The 17,288-nt window shown below is 39.1% G+C and overlaps 1 protein-coding gene across 1 annotated transcript in view; it reads right to left on the minus strand.

Moving 5' to 3' along the window:
* The window catches only part of BCKDHB (branched chain keto acid dehydrogenase E1 subunit beta), a 53,825-nt gene extending 43,582 nt beyond the window's left edge, over positions 1-10,243 (minus strand). Inside the window, exons 1-5 of the mRNA XM_070932885.1 lie at positions 10,055-10,243; positions 8,042-8,119; positions 7,405-7,473; positions 6,267-6,400; positions 1,228-1,383 (exon numbers count right to left, since the gene is read on the minus strand). Coding sequence (XP_070788986.1) covers positions 1,228-1,383; positions 6,267-6,400; positions 7,405-7,473; positions 8,042-8,119; positions 10,055-10,187 — 570 coding nt within the window. The 5' untranslated portion in view covers positions 10,188-10,243. The remainder of the gene's footprint in view (positions 1-1,227; positions 1,384-6,266; positions 6,401-7,404; positions 7,474-8,041; positions 8,120-10,054) is intronic.
* Positions 10,244-17,288: the final 7,045 nt, after the last annotated feature.

Genomic DNA, 17,288 nt, shown 5'->3' on the forward strand with positions numbered 1-17,288 from the left:
AATAATTTTATCTGGTTAAATAAATGACTAGGCATTAAAGAGTTTTTAAACTGAATAAGAAAAAGGGAGATTGGTGGCACCAAATTATACTATCAGGATAATTATTCAACCTGGATCACAGATTCAGTTAGCACTATACACATGGATTACATCTATGGAAGAAGTAGTATGTGCATATCTATCTATCTATCTATCTATCTATCTATCTATCTATCTATCTATCTATCATATCAATCAGCTATTAAAATATGATTCAGAGATCAAACATGTCAATGTCTGTATGATTAAATAGATGCAGAATTTAAGCAGTGTAACTGACATGCAAAAATGGGAATATCAATAAAAATGAATATCAACTTTGGGGTGAATAATATACTTAGAGAAAATGGGTATAAAGTGTTCTATTGTTCCAATGATGATTACTAAAATAGATAACAAATATTGAAATAAAATATCAAAATATAAAAATCAAGATGGAATCATAAATCGTATCTAGTGGCAAAGTCAAAAAACTCAGTTGGCACTGGAAAATAAACTACTATCGGATGCAACAAGTTTTAAATGTTGGTTTTCCTTTTCCATTGGTCATTTTTTTCATTATTAGCAAACATTATATACTTACAAAATACACTCTGATTTTATATATGAAAACTGGTATCAGAATACTTTATACTTCTTACTGGAAATCACATCTACTCTTTCATTAGAGGAATGACAGCTGAAACTATGGGAACACTAATCAATATGAAAAATAACTTCATATATGAAAAAAAAACCAAGTCTGATGATAATTTCAATTTAACCCAGAAATCATTTATGAATAATTCTGTACATAGCTTGCTACCACACGCAAGATTTGAATTTCCTTAAAATAAGATGTTTAATCTCTTTAACCAGAGTCATTCACTACTTAGCTATTCTTTAACATATGATTTTAAAAATAGCTTTGAAGGTATTAAACTGACACAAAATTATATTTGTTGTAATCCAAGTTGATAAGCAAGCATAAAACCAAGATTGTTTTTCTTCCAAGGGGATTATTTTATAAATACATAACGTTTAATTTTACCTTGCGGTGTATTATTCTGCAAATTTTCCTGTGTGGTATTTGTATTCCATAATTTCCTTGTATCTTCTTTAATATAAAAAACTTTTTATATGTAACCTTTTTATATTTAAAAAGAATTATTAGAATACTCTAAAAGACTATCTAATAAATGATTATACCTTCAATCCTGGACAGTGAGCAAAAAAGGATTCTGGGGACTGAGAGTGGTACAATGCACCATGACCCACACATCCCCACGGCGCTCTTATTGTAAGGCTTCCACAGTTAAAAAGATCTCCAGAACGGTATCGATATTTTGCTGCCTCATTAACAATCTGAAGAAATATAGAGATATATTTAACATTACATGTGGTTATCAAGACATATTCATGCAGTTAAAGCACATTCATGTTCTACTAGAACCGTAGTGGCGCTGTCAGGGTTCCAAGTAACACCCCCAACGAAAGAAAACTCCGAGGATTGAAGTTCCTCAAAGTTCCATTTTATTAGAGATGTCATATTGGCACATCTGGGAAAACACGAATCTGAAAGCTTCCAGGTTTTCCCCACCCAGAAGAAAGTCCAAGTCCCTGCCCAGCATCCATATGTCCATCACATGTCCATCACATGGTCCAATCAAGATACCATCCTAACTGGAGATGCCTCCCAGCTCCAGCCCTCCAGGTACAGGGCAAGATGTCCTTGACTCTCTGAGAAAGGAATGTTATTATGACTATGTATCACCCATGCTCCATACAATCCCCTCTCCCAGTTTCCCACAGTAGTAAATGTGGCAGGCCTGAAGGCCCAATGCAAAAGATTGCTTCCAGGCCTGACAGGTATTGGTTAGAATGCAGTACTTCAGGCTACTTCTGCTGACTTCGGCAGTTCGAGTCTCACCGGCTCCAAGTTGACTCAGCCTTCCATCCTTCTGAAGTGGGTAAAATGAGGACCCGGATTGTTGGGGGCAACAGACTGATACTGTAAACTGCTTAGAGAAGGCTGTAAAGCACTGTGAAGCAGTATATAAATCTAAGGGCTATTGCTATTATTCTGCTATTATGCAGAAACAAGAGGCAAATTTTGAAATTATGGATACTATCAACAGAAGTGTAAAGAAACTAATATGAGGCAAGAGCATTATGTGCACAGTTGGAGCTGTACAAAATAAGGAAATCAAAATAACGATAATAATATGCAAATTAGAGCGTTACGTGGAAAAAAGATGCCAGATGTACAAACTAGCTGTAAAAAAGGAGCACAAGCCATGATTTCTGGTGCAATCTGGATAAATGAGAAAGCCAAAGAATACCAAAAAAGATGTCATTGCTTCATTGATTACAGAAAGTGCTTTAATTGTGTTGATAACATCAAGCAGTGGAATGTAGTTAGAAAAATGGAAATCCCAGAGCATCTCATGGTCCACTATTCTGATAGCCAAAAATGCAAAGGATCTGCAAGAAACATGACAGTGAAAAAAATAGTACTAAAATTAAATATAAAGAAGACCAAACTAACAACAACTGGTAGAACAACTAGGATTGACAACAAAGATACTGAAGTGGAAGATAGCTTTTGTCTTTTAGGATCAACCATCCCAGAAAAGAAACAAGCAATCAAGAAAAATACTGACAATTATTCCATAGTGCAATCATGAAGGCTTTGGAAAAGATATTCAGATACCCTGATGTGTTTATATCTACAAAAAAAAGAATTGTGCAAGCCACAGTATTCCTTATGACTGTTCTGCCTCAACTACGGACCCCAAAGAACGCAGCACACACAAAGTCTGTACAAACTTTAGTTTACTAAATTAAATCAATCTTTTTCAAACAAAGGCTGTTAAGCCTACAAGAATCCAAAGAATAAATAATCGTAATCTTACTATGGTTGGCAGAAAGCCCAGAAGAAATTTGCAGAGAACTAAGATCAAGATCTGAAGGAGAGTAAACGAAGTTGTTCCCTGCAAATTGCCTCAGTTGTCGTCCTTCCTTAAGTAAGGGAGTGGCCAATTAGCCCCAAGCCTTACTCTTGAGGAGACCTCCTCCTGAGGAGCCACTCCTGCCTTTTGGCAGCTTTGCGTGCCCGTGCATCGAGAAGAGGTTCCTGTTCTTCTTCCTCTTCACTTATGGGAGCTTCTGGAGGTTCTGAATCCCCTTGCTGAATCCCTGTCTCTGGCACCACATCTTCTCCAGCCTCCTCATTGTCAGACTTGAGTGCCAGCTGCACAGGCTGCTGGCGCAGCACCACACCAACCTCCTCGCTGTCGGAATCAGCTACTAGCTGCACAGGCCACCGACGGGCCACAACAATGACACTCTATGGCCGTGATAGCGAACCTATGGCACGTGTGCCAAAGATGGCATGTGGAGCCATATCTGTAGGCACGTGAGCATTGCCCTAGCTCAGCTCCAGCGCTCATGCTCGTGCCGGCCAGCTGATATTCGGGCCTTCCAGGCCCACTGGAAGTCAGGAAATGGGCTGTTTCTGGCCTCTGGAGGGCCTCGGAGGGGGGAAGGCCATTTTCGCCCTCCCCAGGCTCCTAGAAAACCTCTGGAGCTTGCAAAGGGCGAAAAAAGGGCCTTCCGGTCCCACCATGCCATCACATGGTGCCAAAAGCGGGGCGAGCGCAGGGTGCATTGAATTATGGGTGGGGTCACGTGCGCGCGCTACCCCCTCATGCTCCCCACGCTTTTGGCACGCGATGGCAAAAAAGTTAGCCATGACTGTTCTATGTAATCGAAAGTTGGACTTTGAAAAAAGCAGGATAGAAAGAATATTGAAGTTTTTTTAACTTGAATACTGAAGGAGACTCTTGAGAATAACATATTGTAAGTCATCCAGAGTCACTTGGTTGAGTTGGACAACTATAGAAATTGAATAAATAAAAAAAAAAAACATAAGAAGAACATAGCATGAATTAGCATGAAACATGTTATCGTGAACAATATGATAAGATGAAAACAAATAAATAAGATGAAAACAGGTAAATCCTAGACCAAATCAATCCACCCAAGGCACAAATAACCAAGCTCACATACAGGTAGTCCTCAACTTACAACAGTTCATTTAGCGACCATTGGAAGTTACAACGGCACTGAAAAAAGTGACTTATGACCATTTTTAACTCTTCTGTCCATGGTCACGTGATTTACATTCAGATGCTTGACAACTGACTTACATGTATGACAGTTGCAGGGTTCCAGAGTCATGTGATCCCCTTTTGCGACCTTCTGACAAGCAAAAGTCAATGCGGAAACTAGATTCACTTAACTGTGTTACTAATTTAAGAACTGCAGTGATTCACTTAACAAAGGTGGTGAGAAAAGTCGTAAAATGGGGCAAAACTCACTTAACAAATTTCTCATTTAACAACATAAATTTTGGGATCAATTGTGGTTGTAAGTTGAGGACTACCTGTATTTTGGATACATTACACAAAGACCTAATTCTCTGGAAAAGTTTGTAAGGCTGGGAAATGTAGAAGGAAAGAAGAGGATGTCTAGCAGCCAGGTGGATTTGCTCAGTTATAGTGGCAATGCATGCATTGTTGGAAGATATGCAAGATCAGGTTAGGGACAGATCATCATGAAGAATATCTAGAGATAGTCCTCAACTTTTGACCAGTTGCTTAATGACGATTCAAACTTACAACAGCCTCTCAGAAAGGGTGCTTTACAGCTTTTAAAGCAATTCCAGCTATCACAAAATACTACACCACCACCATCCCTAAGTCACATGATTGTAATCTGGCAACTTGTTAGCACTGACAACCAGTTGCCAAATGCTCAGTGATCAGGTGATTGCCATTTGCAATCTTCTCTGCCGGCTTCGCCAGAAAGTTTTCAATTTTGGCAAACCCCTCTCCTATTTGCAGCTACTTCACACTGTTCACATTTTCAATGAATCAGCCTAAACATTTGGGGGTGTTAGGAAATGTACATGTTTTTCGTGAGTTCAGGAATTCAGTTCATTTATACCAGCTGAAGGTATAACTGTATATATTGTTTCCCATATCGAGCTATTGTTCCAGTTACTGAAGTATTTAGAGACAGCTTTCTCTTTACTTGAGCGAATTACAAATATAAAATTGAATTTTAAGACTTTTTTTACAAACAAAAAATAGAAGTTACCTCAGGTTCTCAAATGTGATAATGCAGCCCATTTTATTAAGCAACAGACAGTTCCAATCAGAGATGTACCAATGCCCAACTATGAGCCTACCATCATTCTTACTTACTATGGACTCCTTCCCATTACAGGAAGAAAAACATAGCACTGGTATACTCATGCTTCTGACATTACTTCTTCTAAAATAATTACTTCCATACAGTTTAAGATACATTAATAATTTTGTTTATTCAACATGAAATGGAGCTTAGTTATGTAGCATGAGGCTGTATATTCTGCGATATTTACATTTTTGATAAATTCAGTCAATGAATCCAAGCTCTGCAAGCTAAATAGGAAACCTCCATTTTGTTTGCAAATAATTTTTATAATATTATATTATAAAATAATATTATTTTATAATAATATTATTATAATAATAAAGATTCTAATAATAAAGATTCTAACTAGATTCTAAAGATTCTATGAGCAAGAATGAATCCTTACATTTAAAGAGCACCTGTCATTTCAGATTCATCAGGTTAGGGTTAATCACCTGCTGCCTGCCACATCCCTTGTTGTGTCACTGCCGCATCACCAGCCATCCCATTAAAGTGAATGGGACTGTCATTGAGTCAACAACAGATTAGAGGAGGAGCCGCTGCGAGAGAGAGATGACAGTTGCTCCTTAAAAATTATGATTTAAATCGAGTCGATTTAAATCAAGCCTTTTTACTGATTTAAATCACGATTTAAATCGACTTGATTTAAATCAAATCCACCCTGCTTCCATAAAAGAATACATGCATTTTCCTCAAGGGGAACACATGTAGAACTTTCAACGGTCCATAGCAGAAGTGCCGATTCTCTTTTTGCACGTTAATTGAAACAGCAAGCTTTTATCAACATATTCTCACAACAATTTTTGTTCCTTTTGTAACATTCAAAATGGCAGAGATTCTTCAACAATTGTAAATCATATTCATGAAGCTCCTTTCAACCGTCACGCCTAATCTCTCTCCAGTTGCATTTTCATTGTTTAAAAAAATTAATGTAATGTATCTCTAAATTTCCTTCTAATTTTCAACGTCTTAAAATATGCTCTAACCTGATCAAAGGCGGGGTAAATATAGTCAGCAAACTGGATTTCGGCGATAGCTGTAGCACCAGTGACTGCAACTCCAATGCCAAATCCCACAATTCCTTGTTCACATAAAGGAGTATTGAAAACTCTGTCTTTACCTATAAGAGATTTTTATTAATAACTTTTAAATGAATGTATATAAACCAGGAAAAAATATTTTAATACATGGTATCTGATGGAATATAAAGGGCTTACACTGTTTGTTTTTTTTAATTAGCCTTTAATTAAAAGTAGAACTAAAAAATAGTGTTGAAAAGGCCCATTTTGCCCAGTATCTCCAATCCTCTTCTCTATAGAGGAATCAGAATTAAAACACTGGAGACAGATTGGAAGTCCATTACTTCTCTGGGTAATTGGCATCACCCCTAAACTGCTCTGTAGTCTCTCAATGCTTTTTCTAGCATTCTGCTAAAATCTGTCCTCCTGTTACTCAAAATCTTTAGTCCATGTTATACACACTGGATTCCATGTACTTCAGGCATTTTAAGAGTGTGGTCATATTTCCCTTCAATGTTCTCCCATGGCTACCTATTCCCAGTTTGTAACTATTCTTCTAACTTTCTAAATTTTCCTCAATAATCTATGCAATAGTAATATCAAGACTAGACCGCTCTAATTTATGTAAAACTATGCCTGTGCAGCTAGATTCCTCAGTAGAACTCCATACTACGCATGTATGAGCAATGTATCATTTACAAGATCTTAAACTTGACACCATACTATTTTCCATATAAGTTGTTATATTCTTCTGAGAACACCTCACATACTTCGGTGTCAACACCCATTATATGTAATGATCTCCCCACTTAGATCAGGTGAACTCCCAATCTAGGTTTGTAATTGTTTTCATCAATAATTAGAACATTAATCAATTATTTATTCAATCATTATCTATTTGCCAGGACATTTTCCCTAATTCATGTCAGTAACTGCTCTAAAGTTATATAAAATTATGGTTTTAACTAATGATCTCAATATTTAATTATTAAATTTAATTAATTATGTTTATTGTACAATAGTGAGACCTTTATCAAAATGAAAAAGTTTTATAAAAATAATAATGTAACATGAGATATGATGAATTATTAAATTGTGAACTTACCAAATTTATCTCTCAAGCCAACGGTACATCTGAAAACTCCACCAAAGGATACATCTTCACCAAATATTACTGTGTATATTAGAAATCAAGGAAATAGTTGTTCAGAAAGGAAACTGAATTGTTGAAATTGAAAGTCACCTTCATCTAACTTTTTTTTCTATCTACTGTACGTGCTTTTCTTTACATAACATTAATTTGATGAGTGATAAGAACCAAGACCTTTCATAAACAATCCTGGAAATGACAAGGATTAGCCAATTTACACAAACCATGAAAGAAATGTCTTTCCATTAAAGCTGTACTTTTTCAACTTACTTCATTTCCTAATTTTTAGCAACAAAGGCTATTTTCATTTTTTTTCCCAGCAAATAAAATTATATTAATTTAGCAATATACAACACTGACATAAGCTTCAAATTTCAAACAGAAATTTTACTTAGGAGCAAATTCAAAGCCTAGATAGAACTATTTTACCATCCAAAAATGATGAGGGAGAAAATATGCTGATTAAGCATCTTCAGAGTAACGTAATTGTGTTTGCCTTGTGTAGTAGTGAGTGAATTGTGTAGTAATTAGTATCCTCAATTGAAGAGGCTAAGTAAAAGTTTCTCTTAAACAGCAAAGCATAAAAATTTACCTGCAGTTGGATCTCTAGATAAGGCATTATCCAAGGCACTTGTTATAGACTGGAAAAGGTTCATTTTTTGTGTCTGGCCTGTGAAGAGATTATTTGGTTAAACAAGGCCAATTATTAAACTGATTGCTAAACAGCACCATATAAATTGCTAAATAGCATCATATAAAACACCAAGATCCATTTGGAAAGCTTTAAGACTTGTCAGAATCCAATATTCCCATCTGTTTTCCAATGTAGGTATCACTAATGTATGTACTCAGTGATTGTGTTTATTCAATGAATAACAATTTGAGCAAATATCATCCTCTTGGTTGGTTAGCCAGTAAATAAAAGTTCTCCCAGATTATTTTTTTTTAAAGACCCTTTCCATTTGTTAAAAGATCTTGCTGGTTTACCTGCTGCCTACATTTACAAAATTATATTATAATTATGATTTAATCCTTTAATAGATATCTCAAGTTCTGTCAATCACAGAATTCTCATCTCCATGGCTTGGTTAGCACAAGAAGATTGGTCAAAGTTATGATTTATACTTTAGTTAGGAGATGAAAGGGAATTTCCTCAGAACTAAGCAGCCCTCTGCAACACACAATCTTAACATGGAGGGACCAGTAATAGATTAAAGTCCCAGAACAGGAATTATGACATTTTAAAGGTGACCTCAATTAGTACATATCATATATAGGTCTGGCACAAGATATTACTTTCACTCCTACCTAAACTGGGCTTTTCAATATCACTCATGCTCTTTCCGTATTCAAAGGGACAATGAAGGGCAGATCTTTTGTCAAAATGAAACATCAACATGCCATGATGATGACAGAAAATGAAGATAGAAGGGCACAAGAGTGTAGCTATCTGTATTTACAAAGGCAAACACTCTGCAGGAGGTGCTACGCCTCAGCTATGAATGAGAAAGTACATCTACAGGTGGTCCTCAATTTACAACAGTTCATTTAGTGACCATTTGAAGTTATATCATCACCAAAAAAAAGTGACTTAAGACCATTTTTCACACTTAACGACCATTGCAACATCCCCATGGTCACCTGATTTACATTCGGATGCTTGACAACTGAGCCACATTTATGACGGTTGCAGTGTCCCGGAAAAACGTGATCCCCTTCTGACAAGCAAAGTCAATGGGGAAACTAGATTTACTTAACAACGGTGTTACTAATTTAACAGCTGCAGGGATTCACTTAACAACTGTGGGGAGAAAAGTCATCAAATGGGGCAAAACTCGCTTAAGAAATTTCTCACTTAACAACGTAAACTAGTGGTCCTTGAGGACTACTACCTGCACTCTTCTATAAAATTCTTCACGGAAGTCCTTTATCCAGTGGTGGGATTCAAGTAATTTAACAACCGGTTCTCTGCCCTAATGATTTCTTCCAACAACCAGTTTGCCAAACTGCTCAGAAAGTTAACAACCGGTTCTCCCGAAGTGATGTGAACTGGCTGAATCCCACCACTGGCTTTATCTCTCTCTCTTTACTTTAAATAAGGGTAAGGGGCAACCTGCATCATATCCAGGCACTTGGTAAATTGCCATCGCCTTTGGTGTATTGTCATCCCACACGATTTCCTAATCATAGCTCGTCTGTACTATATCCAATCAGTGGCTGCATCTACCCAAGTGGTGGAAACTTCGTTTTAGGCTGCAAGTGCTTTCTGACTCGCCTGCAGGACTTTTTTACAGGCACAAACCAACACAGCGGGGTCGCCGTTTCCATAAGAGCCTGGCTTAGCCTATTGCGCCCCAAAGGCTTTCCAAAAAGCCAGCCTCCCGTTTGCAGAGATGCCACTTTCCCCATCCCACCATCTCAGCCAGTTGGACTGGTGGGGGGGTGGGGGGGAGCCGCAGCAAAGGGGGGGGGGTGGAACGGCCTCCCTCCGACTGACTCGCTTCCCCTCCACTCGGCAAGGGACCGCAAAGAGGTCGGGAAGCAAGGGACCGGCGTCCGATCCCTACGACAGTAGCGCGGACCCAGGGCCGATTAAAGCGCTCACCATATTGGGTGGGCTCCGGGTCCGGCTGGAAAGCGAAATGGGCCGCGCGCCTGCGGGGTGGAGACCCCGTAGCGAGACGGAGACGGAGAGTAGAGACCGCCGCTCTCCGGAACCCGAGACCGGCGAGCGCCATCTCGACCACCGCGGGGGTCTTGTCCCTTGGACGAGCGCGAGCACGTTGCGGGGGAGGCGGGGACCCGCGCCTGCTCCTCTCATTGGGTAAGCGGCGCCGATGGTAAACAAACCAATCGGAGCCCTGCCAGCTGGGGCGGTGCGTGGTGTGATTTTTTTTTTTTTTAAGGAGCGGGGCCTTCCTTTAAAGAACGAGCGAGGCTGGACTTGCTTTACGCGTGCGCAGAGGGCGAGCGTTGATACGCCCGATGGGGTAAAACGCAGATGGTGAGAGAGGAGAGTGTTTGTGTGGAGCGTCTTGTATAGGGGTCAAGAGAATTTGTTGTAGATTTACACTTCGGGTTCTCGTTTGATAGGTAGTGGTTGCGCTAGTATAAGATCCTATAGGCGGCATGCTTTCCTTTGCTGGGAGACTATGGAAAAAGCAAGCCTCATACTCCGATGTTGTGGGGTTCGCACCGTGGTAGCAACGATGGTGGCTATCCAATCACCCTAGCCGAAAGGGAAGGCAAAATTGATCTTCACAAATTGTCTTGGTCTTAAAAGCACACATACACACACAAAAAAAAAGGGGGGGGGTTGATTTAATTGTACCGTGCATGGAAAAGATTCTTTCGAATACAAAGTAAGAGCCTGTAGTACAGTGGACTGAAGCACTGTTATTAACATCTGCTGCTTGCAATTACTGCAAGTTCGAATCTCACCAGGCTCAAGGTTGACTCAACCTTCCATCCTTTGAAAGGTAGGTGAAATGAGGACCCAGATTGTGGGGGCAATAAGCAGACTTTGTATAAATATACAAAAGTATGAAGGCTATTGCTTAACGCATTGTAAGCCGCCCTGAATCTCCGGAGAAGGGCGGCATATCAAGTAAAGCCAAAAAAAAAGAGCGAATCTTCCTCAGTGGAGCATGTGCTTTTCGTGCAAAAGATGTCAGACATTCAATAAAACGGGGGTCCTGCTGAAAACTGGATGGCCAAGTCATGGCTCAGTCAATTCGGTGAGCTGCGTTTGGGTTACTGCAATGTGTAGATTCACATTGCCACGATGCCAAGTATGTGTGTTGTGCAATATAATCCAGGCAATATGTCGGTGCAGATCTTAGACGCTGGCCCCATTTGCTTGGCTATATATACTTTAATTGGAAAGTATATGGTGTACTTTCAAAAAACATATTCCCATGACTAAGTTACCCATGGTTTACAACTGGGTTCACACTGCATATCAAGCCATAAACTAGTTACATATAGCAACATCTACAACAAACTGCAGTGATGCCAGAAATATATGTGCAATGTTGTCATGGGGCAAATGCCACCTTTACATACGGTACTTGTGATCTGACATCTTACATAAATCACGGCATTTATATAAAAATGTCTTTTCTTATCCCCCTTGTCCATAGGTTTGAACGATGCTCTAAATTAAAGCAGGGCATGGTTAATCTGCAAAGCATGTAATTGTTGGAGAAGTAAATAGAGTAATTATTAATTGCTACAGAGGCTGATAAGAATATATGCATAACACCTAGCCCAAAGTAATGTAGTAATTTTGGAAGATGGGGATCAGGATTGCATTATTGATTTAAAAAATCTAGATTAATTATCAAATTTCTACACTGCCTATCTCACCTGAGTGACTGGTTTATAAATAAAAACAATTAAAAACAAAGTTAAAAAATTAAGAGGGTAAAAATGTTAAAGAGTCAGAGGGAATGCACTCCAGGGACCAATCACCTCCCCAAGGGTTGCATATCATTCCTAGACTTCCCATGCCAATTGGGAAGTCCACTCTTGTCCCAATCACATTGGGAAACATCTTGTCCCAATTACATTGATTCATCCCACCTGGGGCGGGTCAATGTAATTGACTAGATGGGATGTGTCAATGTAATTGGGACAAGATGGTTCCTCAGATAACCTAGACCCGTATCATAAAGGTAATAATCAACATCGTGACTGGCACTTAATGCAGTTCATGCAGCAAAGATGTTATATGCACAACCCCAGGCGACTCAAAAGTGCTTATGTCACCACATTCTATACCGGTTGCAGTTCCCAGATACTCTTCAAGGATTGCCCCATGTAGAGCGTATTATTTTATCCATACAGAAGATGGCGAGGGCATGAGTGAGCGAAAGAAGGGCTTCTTCTGAGAAGGGTGTAACTGGCACACAACGTGAAATTGAACAAAGGCCCTCTTAGCCATGATTGCCACCTTCTCCAGCAGGAGTTGTGAGTCCATGAGGACTCCAGATTACACATCAGGTTCATCTGGGAAGTACAACTCCATTCAAGAACAAAGATGGTAAGCCCACAGATACAGGAAAGCCATTCTTCCATTGCAGGGATTATTTCTTGTGGTAAGATCACAGTCCAGACCACTTTTGTTATCCAGTGTTATTCCATACTAAAGAAATATCTCAACCATTCGCTTCTCCATGCTATTTACCTCTATATGAAACCTCCAGAAGGGACCATACATCAGCTTGCGGTGAGATATCAGCACACTTGATTCACTTTTCAATAATCCCCATATTGATATTAATATATTATAATAATAATAACTTTATTGTCATAGTACATATATACACAGTATACCCATACAATGAAATTCACTTAACACCCAAAGACCAGGTCCAACACACATAACAATCCCCAAACACACTCCCACCCACCACAAATTCCACACTCCTAAACCACCCAAACATCCACACAACAGACCAAATAATGCTGTCCAACAGCTCACTGATGGTGGCCCTTTAGTTCATTGTTGAGTGCAATTATACCTACCCCGCAGAAATGAAGGTTTACTTCAAGTCAAACAAAATGTTGAAGAAGAAAAGTGTGCATTGGATGTTTATGTGAAAAAGACAGCTAAAAAACCATTTGCAAGTTAAACATTGGAACTGATTCATCTTTTACTTCCTATACATTTAATACCAAAATAATATAATAAAAATACAAACAGAATACTGGCATGGAAAAGCCAGTATTTGGTCAATTTCTACAAAAGATTGAGGGGAAAGTTGATAAAGATAAAACTTGGCAATGGCTTACAACTAGAGCCGTGATGGCGAACCTATGGCACACTTGCCACAGGTGGCATGCAGAGCCCTCTCTGCCAGCATGCCAGCTGTCTCCCCAGCCCAGTTCCACTGCCTTCCACTGGCCAGCTGGTTTTGGGTCTCTGCCATGTGTGCATGTGGGGGGGTACATGCGGGGGGGTGCAGGTTGGTGAAGGAGGTTTTCCAGGCCCAAAACAGGGCACAGGCCCCCCCATTTTGGGCCTGGAAAGCCTCCACCAACCTGGAAGCCAAAATGGGACATGGGGGGGGCTGCACAAGCCCCCCCCCCGTGCCCTATTTTGGACCTGGAAAGCCGCCTGCACCAACTTGGAAGCCAAAATGGGGCACAGGGTTGGGACGCATATGTGGGGGACATACGCACATGCGGGGGTGGGCACATGCACGGGTTGCATTTTGGGAGTTCTGGCACGCACACATGCATTCACACGCGCACGTGTGTGCTTTGGACACTCGGCGCCAAAAAGGTTAACCATCACTGAACTAGAACATTAAAAAGGAAAAAACCCTGAAGGCTTGATTTTGGCTGCCCAAGAGCAAGCTATTCAAACTAAGGCAATCAAGGCAGAAATTAAAAAACGATCAAATGATTCAAAATGCAGATTGTGCAAAGAAGTAGAAGAAACAGTAAATCATATACTGAGCTCATGCAACAAGCAAGTAAAAATATTGTTGGATTTCTGAAAATAAACTAATAACTTCTTGACTCATAACGCCAGATATAACTCAGGTTGAAAAGAAGAAATTGTGGATAACTGATGTGGCAATACCAGGGGATAGATGAATAAAAGACAAAGAATTGGGAAAGATCACAAACTATCAAAATCTAAAATTCAAAACTGAAAGATAATATAAAAGCCAGCTATTGGTTTCTTGGGCAGCACTTAGAAAATCTGCGCTTTGACAAAATTTCCATCTGTGAATTACAAAAGGCTAAACCGTTTGGATTTGCATATATACTGCACCGATATGTTACAACATTGTAGGTTCTTGGGAAGAACTTGTTACATAAGAAGGCTAATACCAGCTAAAGAACTGGAATCGCTGACTTCACATTTTTGTTAAATAGTGACAAGACTTCCCACTCAGTCGGTGCCCTGGGCACCAAGTAATCTTTGTTGCTGCAGGACACAAGAGGACACAAAAAAGCACCTTCCTCTAAAAAAGATTTAATACATTTCCCTTTACCCTCCAAAATAGATTTATTTCCCTCCTCTTCCAAAAAAAAGGCTTGCTTAATATCTGGTAAACTGGATCACACATGGTTGCTGTTAACTTCATTTTAAAAAGTCAGTTTTTAAATTAATAATTACAGTAAGTTCAAAATACACACTGAGAAGAAGGGGGATGAAATGAAAGAGAGGGGGCTATCTAAATGCATGTTGTAGACTACTTTTCTGCTTAATGTTTTTTCATTACAGTATCGCATACTAGGAAAAATAAAAATGCTTACAAAATATTGATTGCAATTATCTGTTATTCACAATTAAGGAATTTATATGATAATCTGTGAGTACATATGTGTGTAGAGTCAGTATGGGGTAGTGGCTAAGACAACTGGCTAGAAACCAGGAGACTGCCAGTGCCAGTCCCATCTGAGGCACAAAGCCAGCTGTATGACCTTGGACCAGTCAGTCTCTTTCAACCTTAGAATGGAGAAAAGGCAAGCCACTTCTGAAAAATGCTGCCAACTTTTAAGCAAGTATGTTGAATACTGAATTATACTTTCTGGTTTCTCTACATTAAGTAAGAAATATGTGAACATGTAATATATTGCTCTTTGCATTGAATTTGCAATGTACTTGTATAGTCATATTGTTGTACATCTTTCAGAAAAGAATGTTTTTTTTTTTTCCCTGCATACAGCATGTCAGAAAATACGCAGAGCATTGCTCCCACCTGTTTTCACAACAATGCTTCTTGGCTCTCAAAGGAGAGCAAAGGAGCCTTGGTAGTACAGTGGTCTAAAGCACCCTGTTATTAAGACCAGCTGTCTGCAATTAAAGTAAGATCGAATCTCGCCAGGCTCAAGGTTGACTCAGCCTTCCATCCTTTCTAAGGTAGGTGAAATGAGGACCCAGTTTGTGGGGGCAATAAGCTGACTTTGTATAAATATACAAAAGGATGAAGGCTATTGCTTAGCACATTGTAAGCCGCCCTGAGTCTCCGGAGAAGGGCGGCATATAAATCCAATTTTTTTTTTAAAAAAAAGAGCTGTGTGTTTGGTATCTCTGCTCCTCGGATTTATGATGGGCTATTGCTATGGGTGTTATAGATATTGAGCAGATACATCCTTAGATTAATTGGGTTGGATTGCCTCCCTCAGCTTCTGGGAGGAACTTAGATGAGAGTGATGTTTATGCAATGTTGAAAATGTTATTCTTTCTTTCTTCATTATAGGACCCATTGATCACGGTCTCGATTTCTGTGATGTTAAATTCCTCCAGGTTTGAAGCTGGAAGCAGGCCAGCACCACTGAGGTGACACCAAAGGGATTACCCCTGTAAGGGGCACTGCACGAATGACTGTCGTATAGCGTCATACAACATCATATTTCTGCTGTGTACCCAAAATAATGCTGATGATAACCTGGAATGGAACAAACAGGTCTAACAATTTTAAGTATTAAAAAAAAGAGTATTGGCTTCAGGGAATCATTGCCAATGAAATAGATATCTTATGCTTTTCCCCCTCTTCTGAAGAATAGAATTGTGGAGGATCTAAAAATGTATCCAGCAACATCTTGGTATCGTTAAATGTCAAGGTGATAAACAAAAATAAAGGTGTGTGTCATTGTCTTTTTTCATAATGATTCTTTACAAACGTTGTTTTACAAAAAATGATCTTTTACAATGATTCTTTACAAAGTTATCTAGTCTAGAACTTTGAGATATCCTGTTGTTGTGTTTCCAGTCCCCCATCCAAGTACTAAATGTAAATTACTTTAGTATCAAGTAGTGAACAAAAATCTATCCATGACTCATGAACATACCTTTTCTTTTACACAGCCAGGTACAAATGACTCAAATTATCACATTTTGGATATGAGAAGTTCAAATTCCATTGAGAAATCCATAATGCTGAGAAAAGTGAAAGGAAGGAGAGTATGATGACAACCATCAGCATGGTGGATGAATTTAGAGCACTGTTTGAAAGATTTGAAGGACCAAACTGAAGAGAAATTATCCTGCACATTACTATGCGGTCCCTAAAATTCAACACTGACCTGATAGCAAATAATATTTAAACTAATAAGGCTCAAGCAGTGCAGGTCTCCCTTTAACAGTTCAATTATTCCTTCCTCATTTCTTTATACACAGTAGCTGAGATCTTAAAAGGATCACTATTCTCAGGCTTAGTTGATTGCCAAAGGATCTAAGATGCAACCAACAATTATGTGGACTAGTAATTGACAGTTGTATAAAATGTGGCAATGCTGTGCTAAAGTAGATTAGGGGGTTTGAAGTAATACCCAGAGTAAAAGATGCTTGGGAACAGAACACCATGTTTGAATTGCATGCAGATCATGTTTAAGGGTTCTTGAAATTTCTTCATAATGCCAGTTATAACCTTTGATCTCCAGTGACTTTCAGTGGCCTTTAATCCTGCCTCTGTCAAAAGACTATCATTTGTCAGTGCCTTGCTAAGTCCTAGGTGAAGCAAGTCAAATGTAGGCTGTGTTGTGAAAACACAGATTCTCAATGAAAACATCAAAGGGAGTATGGTAATATTTAACTGATTAGTTGAAACACTATGCATCTGATGAAGGAAGCTGCAGCTCATGAAAAAGTATGCTTGTCTGTTAGTCAGAAAAGATGCTAGACAGGAGAGAAAAAGCTGCAGCTCAGACAATTTTGATTTGTTAGGATTCAGAATGAAAATTTGTCCTAAGGAGGACAGGTAGCAAAAGCCTCTCAGAACGTATCCTCCCTAGATTTTGGGAGAGTAAAAGTAAGGAACTTTCAGACTTGCAAGATTCTGTTAATATAACCTTGCAATAAAGATAGAGCTAATACT

Source organism: Pituophis catenifer, unplaced genomic scaffold (genome assembly GCF_029215685.1).
Source record: "Pituophis catenifer annectens isolate HBS135680 unplaced genomic scaffold, rPitCat1.0.hap2 SCAF_1, whole genome shotgun sequence".
Lineage (NCBI taxonomy): Eukaryota > Metazoa > Chordata > Lepidosauria > Squamata > Colubridae > Pituophis > Pituophis catenifer.